This window comes from Electrophorus electricus, chromosome 24 (assembly GCF_013358815.1).
Source record: "Electrophorus electricus isolate fEleEle1 chromosome 24, fEleEle1.pri, whole genome shotgun sequence".
Taxonomy (NCBI): Eukaryota; Metazoa; Chordata; class Actinopteri; order Gymnotiformes; family Gymnotidae; genus Electrophorus; species Electrophorus electricus.
In genome coordinates, this window is record NC_049558.1 from 3495423 (window position 1) to 3510000 (window position 14578).

Here is a 14578-nt window from a genome sequence, read left to right on the forward strand (position 1 = left end):
CATACTGAATTGCCTGTAATGCCTATGCACATTTAAAACAGGAAAAATGACATCTAATCCTAATCATAGTCCTGACAGAGTCGAGAAAAGAGAAGCAGAGGCAGAAATGTTATACTCCAAAATTCCCGTGCTTCATCCAGCACCCCCACGCTCCAGACCACCCCCCCAACCCTCCCCTCCCCCCGCACCCCAACCACGCCCACCCCCCCACCCCCCTCCGACCCTCCCTCCTCTGATAAGGCAGTGAGGGAAGTAAGGCAGGTGAATGGAGAGGATCCCAGAGAGCCTGCGAACACATCCACTGTGTCCACGGTGTCCACCGCTGCTTCAGCTGGACTTCCCAGCAGAGGACGCCTCGTGGTCGCACATCAGGATCGCCGCCGACTGCAGACCGGGGAACGCTACCGTGTCCTGTGAGAGGAGGTTGAAAGGAGCTGTAGCAGGAGGTGGAGGATTGGAGGCACAACCGGGCGAAGCCTCAGTAGCCTGTGTGGCTCTGAAGCTCTGTGTGCTTACATGCCTCTTCAGCAGAGACAGAACAGTGAAAGGTTGGGAAGGAAAGGAAGGTAAGATCAGTGTGTAAAACCTGAACAAATAAAACCCCACTGAACTGTGGTAAGACTTGTCTGACATGTCAGACCACTGTTTGAATAGGAAGACCAGTCTCACACCACTTCCAATGGAGTACAGGTCTAGTGGGGTACACAGTTAAGATCAAATGTATATTAACTAATGAACGCAACTTTTTTTGTAAAGTCTAATTATGTGCACCACCTTGACTTCAACACAAACAAAATTAGGTTGTATGTTAAACCTTAGCTGGTCATTTGAATGGATCACTATGTTACTGTCTAAGATAGATAAACACGCACATGATTAATGTAGAGGAAGCAGGTCAAGTTTAGTGTTTTACCTTCAAGAATGATACAGATCTTGGAGGAGATCCAAGATGCCTGGGTTAATGTACACCCCAGGAGACCTGTGTGTGCGCTCCTGAAGGAGAGGCAGAGTAATGTGGAGGGCGAGAGTGCTGGGAGACTGGGAGAGGTTTCCACTGCAGGTGCTCTCAGCGGAGTGGGTCCCAGCCTGTCACTGGGCTGGGAGACTCGCAGCTGTCCGGGCACCGTCCCGTTCTCCAGGAATGCCAAGGGCCGAGTAATAAGAGTGAGAACAAACAGGACCATTGTGCACTGCAGATGGAGTGAGAGGAACACACAGACAGACAGACACGCACACACATGCAGGTCTTCACTCCAGGTCTGTGTGAATAGACCATCTGCTCCAAGACAAACTCATATCCCTCGTCTGCAAATGTACATATACAAAAGACACGCGCAGGCTCTCAAACTGTGCTCAGTGTAAACGTGAATGTGTTAAGAAAAAGAAAAACACATATACTAGATGGGATAATAGAAATAGAAGTTCCAGTATCATCACAAACTGCTCAGAAAAACCATACACAGTAGACAGGAAGACAGAAGCAGGGTTTCAGTATAATAGCATTAAGATGAACTAAATGTTTTGACAAAGCTTTTAAATTTCTAATCTCTCCACTATTTCACAGCAATATTTGTGCTACATTGTATTTACATGCCAGTGTCACAGTGATATATGTATTACATTGGAGCCTTGAGCTGTTTTCGACAACACGCATTGTTACTTTTATGGTTCCTCCCGTTAAAGTTCATCATAACAGAATATCTGTGTGTGAGGTTCAGTGAAGCGGTGATACTTGAGGAGCGTTTGTGTGGGGAAAAGACTTCTGAAGGGCACTCCCACTGACCGTATTGCAAAAACAGGGATAGCAGGGCACCATGTGTGTGTGTGTGTGTGTGTGTGTGTGTGTGCGCGCACCATGCTGTAAATGAGGTAGTTCCACATGACTGTCCTTCTGGAAGAACAGCCACAGCACAATGACCAAGGTGGCAGAGTGAGTCGGCATAATCTGGTGTAATGTGATACGGATGACACGAGAGAACACAGAAAACTTACCAGTAGTTTTGAAACCTTTTTGGAAACATTATCAGTTGTCAAGTGAAAGGAATAACCCACAGAGAGGTGGATACTATCTATACCAGAATGCTTTGTGTGGGTACTATATTTTGTGCAATGAAAGAAAAACTAGTGACAAGTGGTCTCTGTAATAACCCTTAACCTTTCGCACAGACGTGTTCTGTGTACCGTTGCTATGGTTGCTCGGCTAGTCAGGTCCACACCGATGTTTTTTCCCAGAGCAGTGCACGTACATAGGACCATAAATCCAGCATGTAGAACCATTAACGTCACACATGCCGATTTAAAACAATGTCACTTTTGGCAGCTACAAAACATGTTTGTATTTATAAAATACTTGTACTCACACAGTTGTTAGTTATTATTATGTAATACTGATTATTACTGAGAATTTATCAGAAAAGAAGAAAACTGACTTTAGAAGACTCGTCTTGTCGTAATCCATTATTTTCCTGTTTTTAGCCAATCAGAGCTAAGCGAGGTGTAAAACAGAGGAGGTACCCCTGAGATGGATCCGGCGCTGACGATGTGGCACACGCAGGTGGCTCCTTTAGAGATGGACCTGGAGAGGAGCCCTGAGCTGCAGTGTTCCATCTGCTTCACCACCTACGACAACATCTTCAAAACGCCCAAGCAGCTGGACTGCACGCACACGTTCTGCCTGGAGTGCCTGGCGCGCCTCATGGCCATCTCCATGGAGCCTCAGGAGACCAAGATCTCCTGCCCGTTCTGCCGCCAGCTGACGCCCGTGCCCAAAAACGGCCCGCCTGCGCTCACCACCAGCCAGGAGGTGCTGGGCCGCCTCCCCAGCCACCTGCAGCGGGAGGAGGCCGTCTGGCTGGAGGGGGAGAAGCTATGCTACAAGTGCCCGTTGGAGACCGGCGTGCCGGCCTTCTGCATCTGCGTGGACATCGGGGCCAGCGGGCAGGGGGCGAGCGCCCCCGGCCAGACGCGGACCCGGCCGGGCCTGCTGGATCGCTTCACTGACTGGAAGAAGCTGCTGCTCTTTATCGTCGTCATGGTGATGCTGGTGGTGATCGTGTTGTGGCCGCTACAGTGTATTGTGACCACGGGCTCCATGCGCTGTTTGCCCCGGCCCAGGCCTACTGCCAGCACGCCGGCTACGCTCGCAATGACACGGCCGTGAAGGACCAACACACACACACTCACCTGCACCCATCACGGATAAAGTAGGAGCTATGGGTGAATGCTGCGATATGTGTCAATTCGAAGCCCGAATAAACTCCGTTGCGATGAGGCAATTAGGCATTACTTGGGAAAGAAGTCTCTCTCATACTTGAAAAGGCTTTAAAAAAAAAACATTTTATCGAATGCCTCTTGTTTAGTGCTGGCTGCTATAACAACAGATCAAGAAAACAGACATCTTTAACATGTCAAGATGCCCATCAGTGGATCTCTTTGCTAAACTGAGCCCCATGTTCATGTTCTGAAAGCCAAAAGAACCAATGGACTGGAAATAAGCAGCGGAACAGTGGCGTGAAAATACGGCTCAATGACACGAGATGAATACCAGACACCTGTGGTTTGTCTTTATTCCTGCAGCATCCAACCATCCAACATCTAAGGATCATGACAATCTAATAACTGCACAACCACAACAAACTTGCACTTTCCATAAGTATTGGCATCAATTCATGAGAAAATCATGTTTGATTTCAGAGGTGTATATATTTGTTAATTGTGAGGTTGTCTGACAAGTATGTTTGTCAGGGTTTGTTGAGAGCTGAGTGATTGTTTTAGAAAACTGAAATCAAATCACTGTTTCAAAATGTTGCTACAGTATTTGACATGTGGCTGCAGTGGAAACGAGACTCCTTATGCCAACATTTATTCGACATTTATATAAACATTTTAATAACTGCACTCTCAATGGCTTTCCATGCAGTTTTTTGATAAAGCTTTAGCAAAGTTTTCTAAAGTTTGATTAACACATTGGGTTCTATATGTTGTTTATAGTGTATTTGATTCAAACAGTATCATGGAATGTTATATTTTTGTTTATAAAAGAATAAATGTTGAGTGAACATTAATTCCTGAAGAAAGTGTTCATGTTGCTATGATGTTTTTCACCACAGGATTCTCTCTTCATTCAGGAGGCTGAATATTGAGCGAATCCAACATCGCTGAAGCTTCTCCCTAGGGTGTGGGGGAGTTGAACTAACAGACTCATCAGGGCCTTTTTGTTGGTGAATTACTGCTCTGAGGCAGTTACTGGAGCAGGTGCAGTGTGAGCGTTCTAGTGGGAAACCCAACCCATCACTGGCAATCAGCCAGCTGGACGAGCACACATCCATGTAAACCAATCCACCTTGCCTGAATGACAGCGCAGAACTGAAGCGTTCGAGGACTGCACCATCACTGACTGTCAAACACAGCCATGTCTGTGAGGGAGCGTACAACACAGCAACGGTAATATTACCCACTCGTATTACAGAGATGACGTGATAACGCTGTTGAAGGGATCAGATTATTTCAGCACCATGTCTAGCTGCTAATACAACGTTCAGGCTTATGTGAAACCTGGGAGGATGGTGTCAAAATGGCCCACAGATGTCAGCATGATGTTTTCAGATTACGTGTCTATTTATTCATCAGTCGTGACATTTGCCACATCGGCTGCAGTATACAGGATAGCAGGTCTTGCTGGAGCATGAGGGAATACAGTCTTAACACGAGGACGGACAGCACACCGCTACTCAATTCAGCCACAGTGCAAACATAAATGTATAAAAAAAACAAAAACAAACATCAAAATACATATTCAAGTAAATTAAAAAAGAATTTATGATAAACTTTAGAATAATCAACAGTGCAATACTATTAATTATAGTAATCGTCATCATTATCATCATCAAAAATACAAAAGCCATCAGTAAACATTTCAGGGTTTAATCATATAGTTGAAATGTACAATTCAAAATTAAAACTGAGAAACGGTTCCTAAATTGTAAAATTCACCACCTAAAAAGACAAAACCTAAGTCACATACTCTTTAGCAACCAAAGGGCATTCTGACATTTGCCTGCAGCTAGGTCTCAGCAGTTCACACAGAATTTCAAGTATTAAAGTCTTAGCATCTCCACAAACTGCCAGATTGACACCCCTTACCGATTTTCACAATGGTAAAATGAAAAACATGAAGAAAAGATAAACATCCTTCCATCGCAACAGAATTAAGATATAATAAATAAAACTGTTCATTCAGTGGTATATGACAAAGAAAGAAGTTTGACCTTTGTGACAATTTCTTGCATTAACTACAGTGCTTGGTTATTAGTAGAACAAGACATTAATCCCCACTTACCGGCTAAAACTTATTAACTTGCGTACTTCTTGGCTTCAAAGGGTCATTCAAAGCATATATCAACAGCAATGATTGTGGTAATGAGACAGAATGGAAACTCAAACATTTCTGGCCTGTTGCATCACTGATGCCGTAAGGAGAGACCAGTGTTGCAAATAAGAAACATCAAGGCCAAACATCAAGGGGGAAACTTCAGCATGAAATATTTAAAGTCGTTCAAACCACAGTCAAACTGCACCCAAGTAAAGCATGCACACACGCACGCACACACGCACGCACACACGCACGCACACACGCGCACGCACACACGCACGCACACACACACACAGCAGTCATTACGACACCTCTGAGCTCTTCATAGGAGCCCTCCTTTAAATCACCAGTCATAGAAAATGATTAATCAGACTCCGTCATCACCTGTGTTAAGTCTACAGAACCTTGCGCGCATGTCCGGTCATCCTCATTTTCAGCCTGGCTGAAACAGCTTCAACGTCGTTGGCCTTGTTAGGACATCACCAGTGAACGTGACATCTTTCAAACGCACCCCTCCCCTCCCCTCCTAATATCTGCTCAGGCCATCTGTCTCCTCGGTCTGGGTCTACACTGAAGGCTGTTCTTGTTGATGACCTGGTTAACATGTGGCCTTGCCCTTTCTGCCTCTAACTAACTTTCATCAACCAGCTATAATTCACACACCACTCCACGTCAGATGATGCCATGTAGAGCTTATACCTGAATGGAGCCAAAATCCCAGAACACACACACACACACACACACACACACACACAAAAAAAAGACCCTGAACATCAGTAGAAAAACAAAACCAAAAAATCTTAGCAACCCTGGTTAACAATTCCAACATCAGCTTTCCAAAGGCAGTCAACACAAGCCTACACATGTGCTGCATATCGTAAAAGCACATTCACAAAGATCACAAAAGTGAAATAAATGTCTGAAGGAATCATAGTTATACCATAAAAAAAAAAATTAAAATCATCCAATAAAAACACCTCTGGCGTTGAAGGTGTGCTTGCTGTTTAGGAAGAAGAAACAGACCAAGGTCTAGTGGGAGGAGCCCAGTGCACAGGTAGGCTGATTGGTTGATCAGCACATTAGTTATAACATGCAGCCCTATATATCTTAGCAGTCTGTGAGCTCTGTAAAGGGTGAATCAGCAACACAGCAGATGTTTCCGCAAAAGCACCGAACACAGGCTGCTTATTGGCAGGTGAATTTCAACTCTAATACACACTGTACCCACTGCGCGCAATATATCCCCATTCAGAACTACCCATGTTCCCTGTCAGCTAACAGTAAGTTGCGTAACAGCAATGTTACTGGCATTAATGTATGCTTCCAACAAAAGGGAGTCACTCCTGGGGACTGGCGCAGGTGTTGTAGTCCTACGAGGGCTCGGTCGCGCGCACCTTTGTCAGCTGCCGAGCTGCAGAATTTCACCGTGCCATATCTGCCACTCAGCGAAGCGCTAATGATGGCTGCTAGCGAGAACCAGTGGGGTATTTCAAAGGTCTTTGGTTACGGTAGGTCACAGCCGGTGGACAGTACGAGGACTGGCAGCAGGCGGAGAGAGTGTGAAGAAGGAAACTTCAGTCTACAGGAAACAACCTGACGGAGCAGCCCGCAATGCCCCTTCGCCGGAAGAGGTGTGAGTCGAGGTGAACGGGTAGCCGGGTGGTGGACGGGCTGCGGCAGCCTGGCAGGCCGCGGGGCGACGCGAGCCGTGGGTGCCTTCTGGCTGCTTGCTGTGGATCAGGCACTTGGGCCACGAGCGGGGCACACGTGGGAAGAGTCGGACAGCTGGTTGGTCGGTAGGTTCAGCAGTGAAGAAGCAGGGTGGTGGACATGGAGCTCTGAGCGCTGGGGATCAGCGTGGGTGCCGCCAACCACATGGACACCTGCTTGAGCACCATGTACCAGAGGCAGCCCACGGCAGAGCGCTTCCACCCAACAGCTCTGCTCCAATGAACAACAGAACACACACACAGACACACACACAGACACAAAGACACTATTTAAGATGACAATTAAAGGAAAAATCAGTATGGCCATGATGCATGATTGTAATGTGTCTTTTGGAGCAGACCTATTGTTTCAAAACAAAAGTGTACACAGGTCTGAAGGAACAGTATAAACTCAAGGGCTCGGTTCAGTCTGAGCATTCAGAGCACAGTTACAGACAAGCAGTCCCTTCAAACATGATCAATTCTGTATCTTCTCCGAAGCCTACAGCTTCTCAGGGCCATCTGGCCAACGGAGAGATTCTTTTAGTAAGTTGATACTAACGTTTTTGTATCGCACAAAGGCTCTGAAACTGGCACAAAGGCTTACTCTTGCACATCCTCTCACTCGCAATCTCTTTACTTTCTTTTTCAACTTTCCAACTTATTCTCCCTTGACACCACCTGTGCAAGCATCTGTGGTATGTGTGTACGCTGCTAACGAGAAGTGAGTGTAACCGGAAAAGAGCTCTCATACAGAACGAGAGAGAGAGTGAGAGAGAGCGTGTGAGAGAATAAGTGTGTGTGTGAGGCAGGAACCCACGTGGCCTATCTTCTGGTGTTAGTGCAGGCGGAGTTCTTTGGGTTTTTGATGTTCAGGTTTTCGTACACGCCAGATGAGTCATCATTCATCCTGGAATAAAACAGGATGTTATACCCAGTGTGAACTGGGATTGTCACAGAGTGCAAACACACCTCATTATTAAACTAGGGGAGAAGAAGCTGGTTTACAGTAAGTTACTGAGTAACTAAAACCTATGATATCACTTCATGTCACACTTCAGCAGGTAACTATGGAACAGTTTACAAACAATAAAAGATTCTAATCTGTTCTGTTTCCTCTGCGTTTTATGGAAAATGAGCACCGTTGCTTGTCTGATGCGCTCAAAATAATTTCCCTGTTTCTTATTCATCAGGACTACTTAAGGAAATAAACTCATCGCAGTGACTCAAATGTGCCGAGGCAATTAGTTCCCATAAAGCATGTGGATAAATCAAGCAATGATGCGCCGCTGTGGCGTGGGCTCCTGCTGTGCGAGTGTGGGGGCGTGGGGCGAGCGGGGTGGCACTCACACGCATGCCGAGCGGGGAGAGCCCGAGCTGGCCTTGCCTCTGGGGTTGGTCGCCTGCGGGTACCTGATGTTGGAGTACTCCCGTTCCTTTGTTTTATTCTTCTGCAAATGGTCGGGACAAGCACGACAAACCGCCATTAGCACAAGGACGTCTGCTCCAAGAGAGAGCACAAAAGAGCCTCTCCTTCTACGGTTTTAAGCTCAGAGCAACAGGCTGCGCTGAATGGCGCCGTGCACGGGATAGCGTTACTCTAGGAGCGCGGCAGGCATGTAAAAGGGGCGATCCCTCGAAACGCGATACGGCCTCATCAGGGCAGTTTTACTAATAGGTGTGAAACCCTACGCAGCCCTCGCACAGGAACGTGAGGGTGAGAGAAATTCTGTGTGAGGGGGTGCACCTGCTCTTCCTCCAACCTCTTCTGCGCGGTGTCGATATACTGCTGGACGGCCATGTAGATGAACTTGTACTGAGCCTCGGTCTGCACCATGCCCGAGCGCTGCTGCCGCACTCTCTGGATGGTCTTCGGGATGTCGATGTCACAGTCCAGCCCTAATGGGAGACACGAACGAGACACAGATGAGACACGGACGAACAGATTTCACCAGACTTAACCAGACACTGTTGTTTATAATAAGCCACACGTTTCATTCATAAAACCACCATAACAGGAGTCATTGGCTAGATGAAGAAAGGTTAAAGACTAAGCATGAACAAAGCGATGTGGAGCATACCTTGTCTGTTTATGATGTCAATAAGGATGTCAATCACAATGATTGTGCCTGTTCTTCCTATCCCTGCACTGCAATGAAGCAACGAGCCAAAACAAAGATCATGATCACTACAATGGTGAACACTAGCATGTGTTTATACCAGAAAACAAATGGTGTCTGTTTCAAAATGATTCTACACATAATGACATCATCAGGTGCTGATTTCTAAAGCGCATGAAGAATGCAAAATAAACACCTCGATATACAGATACAATATTATAATAACTGTATAATAGTAATATAACGTATTATTGTATAATATAATATAACAATATGCCATATTATGGAGGCAAGTGATTTGTACTGTGCAGTACCTGCAGTGGACTACAACAGGCCCGGTATCTGGAATAGCATTCTGGGTTCTGTTGACCTGCTCCAGAAAGTTCAGCACTCCTCCTGGTTCATTGGGCACACCGTGGTCAGGCCAGCTCAAGTACTGGTAGTGCCATATGTACCTGGGGGGCTCTTTCTGCAACAGCCAGACAGGCAGAATTTCACAACATGGTATTGGAGTGGTGGTTTTGAAACTGGACGGGGACCAAACCTGGGTAGGAAAGCTGATTAGTGTAGTGAGGTTGAGTTAGAAGGATTATAGGACAGAATGGCTTGTGATTCTGCACATGAGGAGGATGGTCTTACCCGGTCTGTCCATGTGACCTCCAGCTCTCGGAGGATGTAGTCCTGAGCAGTGTGCTCCTCCGTGTTCCTCACACTCACTTTCCCAAACTCCTTTGCTGTGCCTATGTCTGGCCAGTATCGCACACACTTGTTCTGTGGGCAGGAATAAATTCAGCTCCGGGATCAGCAGGAATGAACTGGGCACTTAATTGAATTGCACTTCAGCCAACTGCTACAGGTCTAACAACTACTGCATCAGTGCAGACGCACGAATGCCACTGTATAACCCAGTGTACTGCTTCAGAAGGGGATAAACACAGCAGAGGTTCATGCTTTCTCTGTTCAAATACGCTCATCCAGATCGCTATGTGTGTGCTGTTTATCCACTGGAACAGTCTAGGCAAAAACCTCTCTAGGCATGGGAGCCAAGGGCAGCAGTTTAATGTGGAATATATATATTGCTCCCGTGGGCACAATAAAGCATGAGGCTTACAGCAGCTGAAAACAAGGCCCGCGAAGCCACACCTAACACCTCACCCTGCCACGCTCCATCTCCTTGGTCGTCATGACGATAACATGAGTGTTTTCCTGGTAGACCATTTTCCAGAAGTCGTTCACCGTGTTCTGTAGGCATCCCTGGGTGGCGATGAACACTTTCCCTTCATCGCCGTGGCGACCTCCTTCGTGCGTACTCTGAGGAAGAGCAAAATGTCCAAAACCCAAGACGCAAAACACTAGGCAGCAATTAGATTCATTGCACCCGTACATGTAATGGGTTTCTGACACTGCTGTGTTAACACAGCTCTTCTAGGTGTATGCCTGCCACCCTCAGTATCTGTTTAACGGAGCTGAACTCACTCTGATGTAGTTGGCATTGATGTAGTCAGAGCCAGGCACATCGGGCTCTGCTTCCCTGATTTCTACGCGGGTCGTGTCGACTGCAGCACACAGAAAAAGGAGGGCGACTGAGGTTAGCCCTCACACGACATGTTTCAGATCTTGTAGTAATGTTACTGCTTGTCCTTATCAGAACTTGCAATTCAGCACTAAATAAGGCTTAGACACAAAAACGCCAAAATGAGGTTTGCACGCGTGTCGAGTCTGCTTACATGGTAGAATGTTCTTATATCTATTTTTGCTCTTATTCTCTGGTCTCTGACCCTCTTTCCTGGGGTAAAGGAGTTTACATTCCTGTTGCTGCAGTACCTAGGGAAACACATGAGAGAGGGGAAACTGTGAAAGGACAGCTGGAATTGTGGGGCTTTACTGGATCCCTGTTATATAAGGAAACCTGGAAACAACGCGGTCAACCAGCCTCAATACAAAAGGACTGAAAGAGGCTTTGAGCAACAGGAAAAGACTTGTACTGGAGAGCATTTATTATAAGGTTGCGGCATGACACAAAACTTTGTGTCCAGCCAGCGACCCCTGTAGGTGAGGCACTGTCACGCAGGAGCCTTTGACCGGAGGCTTTTGGTTTAGATAGATTTCAATGATCTGTCTTTTATCAGCATTCAAATATAAAGTACAGAAGCAAATATAAACTCAACCATGCAAAAAGAAAACATCAGAGTAACAGAAGTCTACTGATCTACCTCAAATTCCTCCCAGAAACCTTGCTTGGGCTTCTCAGAGTTGTCCGCCACTTTGTTTAATTCTCGCACCCGGTTTTCAATGTTGGCTGCATTTATCCGGGTGGCATTAAATGGCTTCCATTTGTAAAGAGAGAAAACGCACCAATCAGAGTGTAATACATTTCAGTAAAAAAAAATATTTTGAAAAATCAATCAAGTAAAATACTCAATAACCTAGAAAAAAATTGAAAGAGAAAATGTGCTCGCAGTGTGACCTTGACCTTGGTCGTGCTAACCAACACCAACCTGCTTTAGATGAACTACAATCCCACTTTTCTCCACCATTGGGTTCTTTTTATAGTGCTCCACCAAATCTGTCAGTGTGTCAAACCTCTCCCCTCCACCCACGTCATACCTGCCATCCTGAAGACGACACAAGACACGCAGACTCACAACAAAAGACTTCATAAGACTTTTTAAAAACGCACCACTCGGTCGCTCCACCTTCCAAAACCCTCTTCTCCTTCCTGTCCCTCTCACCTGACATCGTATCATGACGTGGGTAACTTTGGTTTTGCGGTCCACGTTTTCGTGCTTCTCCTCGTTGGTGAGAACAGAGAGCACAAAGTCTCCGGGTTTGCTCTGACTCTCTCTCACCAGAAAGCTGCCGGGCTTTCCCTTCTCTGTCAAGAGCTTCTCTGCATCTCTCCCCGAGAGATGACCGTGAAACCACCTGAAGGCAAACACAGCCAGAGGTCAGAGAAGCTTTCATTGTGTAGGCCTTGCTAAGCACTCTTTTTTTTTTTAAAGTTGTTCAAAAATGAACATGAAAATGAAACACATTTTCGAAACTAAAACTAAAAAAGTTTATTTTCTGCTTTTCTTAACAAGAGCTAACACGCTTCACCATGCGACACACATTTTAGGTGTAAATGAAGCAAATAAAAGCTATATGTTTGCGGTTGGAACATTATCTTGTAGGCAGCTCGCCTACATTTTGTGGTATAGTTGCTGATGTGGAAAAGTGAATGCAAGTGTGGGAGGAGGCCTGGCTGGGTTCATGAAATGGAAAAACCACAAAAACCAAGCTATTATAAATTGTGATCTTTTAAACCAAAAAGCAACAACTGTAGCACCTCAGGGTCTTGGAAGGAAACCTAAATATTTTAGCATGCTTGTGAAAGCCTACTAGAGTAGCGATCACAGAAGTCCAAACAGCCGGCCCACACTTAAGCCCTACTTATAAACAAACCACTAAAAAGTACCTGCTCCTGGGGCTGGCTGCTGTTTAATCCACACGACAGATGAAACAAATTCGAATCTAGGATGGTGTTGCAGCAAAAAGGTCAGCCGGACAAATGCGGTGCTTCTCGCCACGCTTGAGTGTTCTCTGCAGCCCTCTGCTTTGCTCGTGCACTAGGGGGCAGGCTTTCCCTCATCCCTGACGGCTCTTGCCGCTGTCCTACCTCTCAGAAGTGGGGTCCTTGCAGTTGAGAGGGTATCTGAGCTCGATGACTTCGCCGTTCCTCTCCCGGAGGAGGTCGTGCTGCTCCGTGTAGTATTGCACCAGCTCGGCCAGGGTGGCAAACTTCTCCCCCCCGTACAGGTCGTAGTAGTCCCCAGAATTCTGGATCTTAATGTGGGTGACCTCATCGTTCCTCCTAGTCGAGCAGAGGTGATATGGGAAAAGGGGAAGGAGGTGATAGAGACGATGGATATGTCCCAGTTAATCGCAGAGGAAACAGAATCCACAGTAGAGTTGCAGAGCATTTACAGCACCAAGACTGAAATGAAAGGCCGTAAATCAGTGAACGTTATATGGCCATTCGGCTGCACAGATTAATAGCAGTTCTTCATCCGTCACACTAACTCCAAAAATAACCTCTTTCAGATTACACGCGGTATTTTTAAGCAAATTTTTATGCATGATTCATTCATTTAAAATTACATCTCATTTTTCATAGTTAGCAGCAGTTTGACATATTGCCTAGTTACCCTGCTGTTTCTTTCTTGGGCTTGCATAAGTTTTTATACGAATTTATGGAACAGTACTTTTAAGGAAGAATACAGAACCAAAAGAATGGCATTTTAAAAACAGAACATACATTTTAGAACACCGAACAGCTGATAAGAGCACTTCTCCACGCAAGGGCCATAGCCAGTGCCATGCTTGCACGTGACGATGGCTGGCATTCAGATGCAACTGTACTGGAAGGTGCAACATGCGTGCAACTGTCTTTACTTTCCATTCTGCTTTTCACTACAAGTGTCAGTGTGCTAAGCTACGTGCTTCATCTTCAAATGGAAAAAAATGAAAGCAACACCTGTGCAGATAGCATCAGATGGGCTCAGGCACCAAGCCACATGGTCCCGCTGAGCACAGATCATATCTAGCATGAAGAAACATCACTTCAGCAAGTATGTGACCTCTCGTTCGGGCGCGGTGAGCCCATACTGAAAACTGCTTAGGAGGGGAGAGCAGCTTGAAAGTGGTATAAATCCAATCTGTGTCCTTCTTGCCATCCATCTCCGTATGGGCCTGGCTCGTAACCCGCCGCTCTCTTGGGTGTAATTGCATTATGGCGGGGCCGCTGGAGGCAGGCCGACGCAGACTCTCCACGCCAGGGCGCAATGGCCAGGGGACGGCACGCTCGAGAAGCGGCCCGTGCCAGGCCTCTTCCTGCCTGCTCTAATGCAATTGCGTGGCACAGGGCCAGACGTGCTGAAAAACGCCCGGGCTCCCGTTCACAAGGAGAAATACGGAACGTATGCGAAGCGCAGCGCGGCCAACGAGCTTAGTCGTTCTCCTTAAACAAAAAGAAGAAAATAGAAAAATCGACTTTTTTTTTATTTTTTTATTGGCGATTGGTGTTAAATGTTGCAATTTTCTTTGCTTTTCTTTGCTTTCAGGTGGCCTGTCTTCAGGCTGGAGGGGTGACGAGCAGCACAGCCGAACTAGCTCAGCTCCAGCCTCGGAGTCAAGGACGCCTGTCCCTAATGTTATCTTTAGAGCAACATGAGTTCATCATTGATTTTACTGCCAGGGCCAGGCTCGGCAGAAGTGAGGGACACAGCGACGCCTTTGAGTCACTCCACACGTCCCTCTTTAACCATTTCCTTCCTCAGTACATAAAAAAAGTTCCACATGAAACTCATCACACAGACAACCGTTTTGCAGACCTGTCT

At 46.4% G+C, this 14578-nt stretch overlaps 2 protein-coding genes across 2 annotated transcripts in view; one reads left to right on the forward strand and one right to left on the reverse strand.

Moving 5' to 3' along the window:
• The first annotated feature begins 260 nt into the window (after positions 1 to 260).
• On the forward strand, positions 261 to 3982 carry LOC113580164 (RING finger protein 223). The gene is made up of 2 exons (XM_027014540.2): positions 261 to 566; positions 2476 to 3982. Exon 2 carries the CDS (start codon positions 2522 to 2524, stop codon positions 3158 to 3160), a length of 639 nt encoding a protein of 212 aa, XP_026870341.2. The 5' UTR covers positions 261 to 566; positions 2476 to 2521; the 3' UTR covers positions 3161 to 3982.
• A 613-nt stretch (positions 3983 to 4595) lies between these two features.
• ptpn11b (protein tyrosine phosphatase non-receptor type 11b) overlaps positions 4596 to 14578 on the reverse strand; it is a 21483-nt gene continuing 11500 nt past the window's right edge. Inside the window, exons 3-16 of the mRNA XM_027014539.2 lie at positions 12859 to 13053; positions 11933 to 12125; positions 11699 to 11815; positions 11414 to 11527; positions 10928 to 11024; positions 10677 to 10756; positions 10356 to 10511; positions 9840 to 9971; positions 9515 to 9669; positions 9162 to 9229; positions 8828 to 8979; positions 8431 to 8531; positions 7901 to 7990; positions 4596 to 7312 (exon numbers count right to left, since the gene is read on the reverse strand). Coding sequence (XP_026870340.2) covers positions 7906 to 7990; positions 8431 to 8531; positions 8828 to 8979; positions 9162 to 9229; positions 9515 to 9669; positions 9840 to 9971; positions 10356 to 10511; positions 10677 to 10756; positions 10928 to 11024; positions 11414 to 11527; positions 11699 to 11815; positions 11933 to 12125; positions 12859 to 13053 — 1645 coding nt within the window. The 3' untranslated portion in view covers positions 4596 to 7312; positions 7901 to 7905. The remainder of the gene's footprint in view (positions 7313 to 7900; positions 7991 to 8430; positions 8532 to 8827; positions 8980 to 9161; positions 9230 to 9514; positions 9670 to 9839; positions 9972 to 10355; positions 10512 to 10676; positions 10757 to 10927; positions 11025 to 11413; positions 11528 to 11698; positions 11816 to 11932; positions 12126 to 12858; positions 13054 to 14578) is intronic.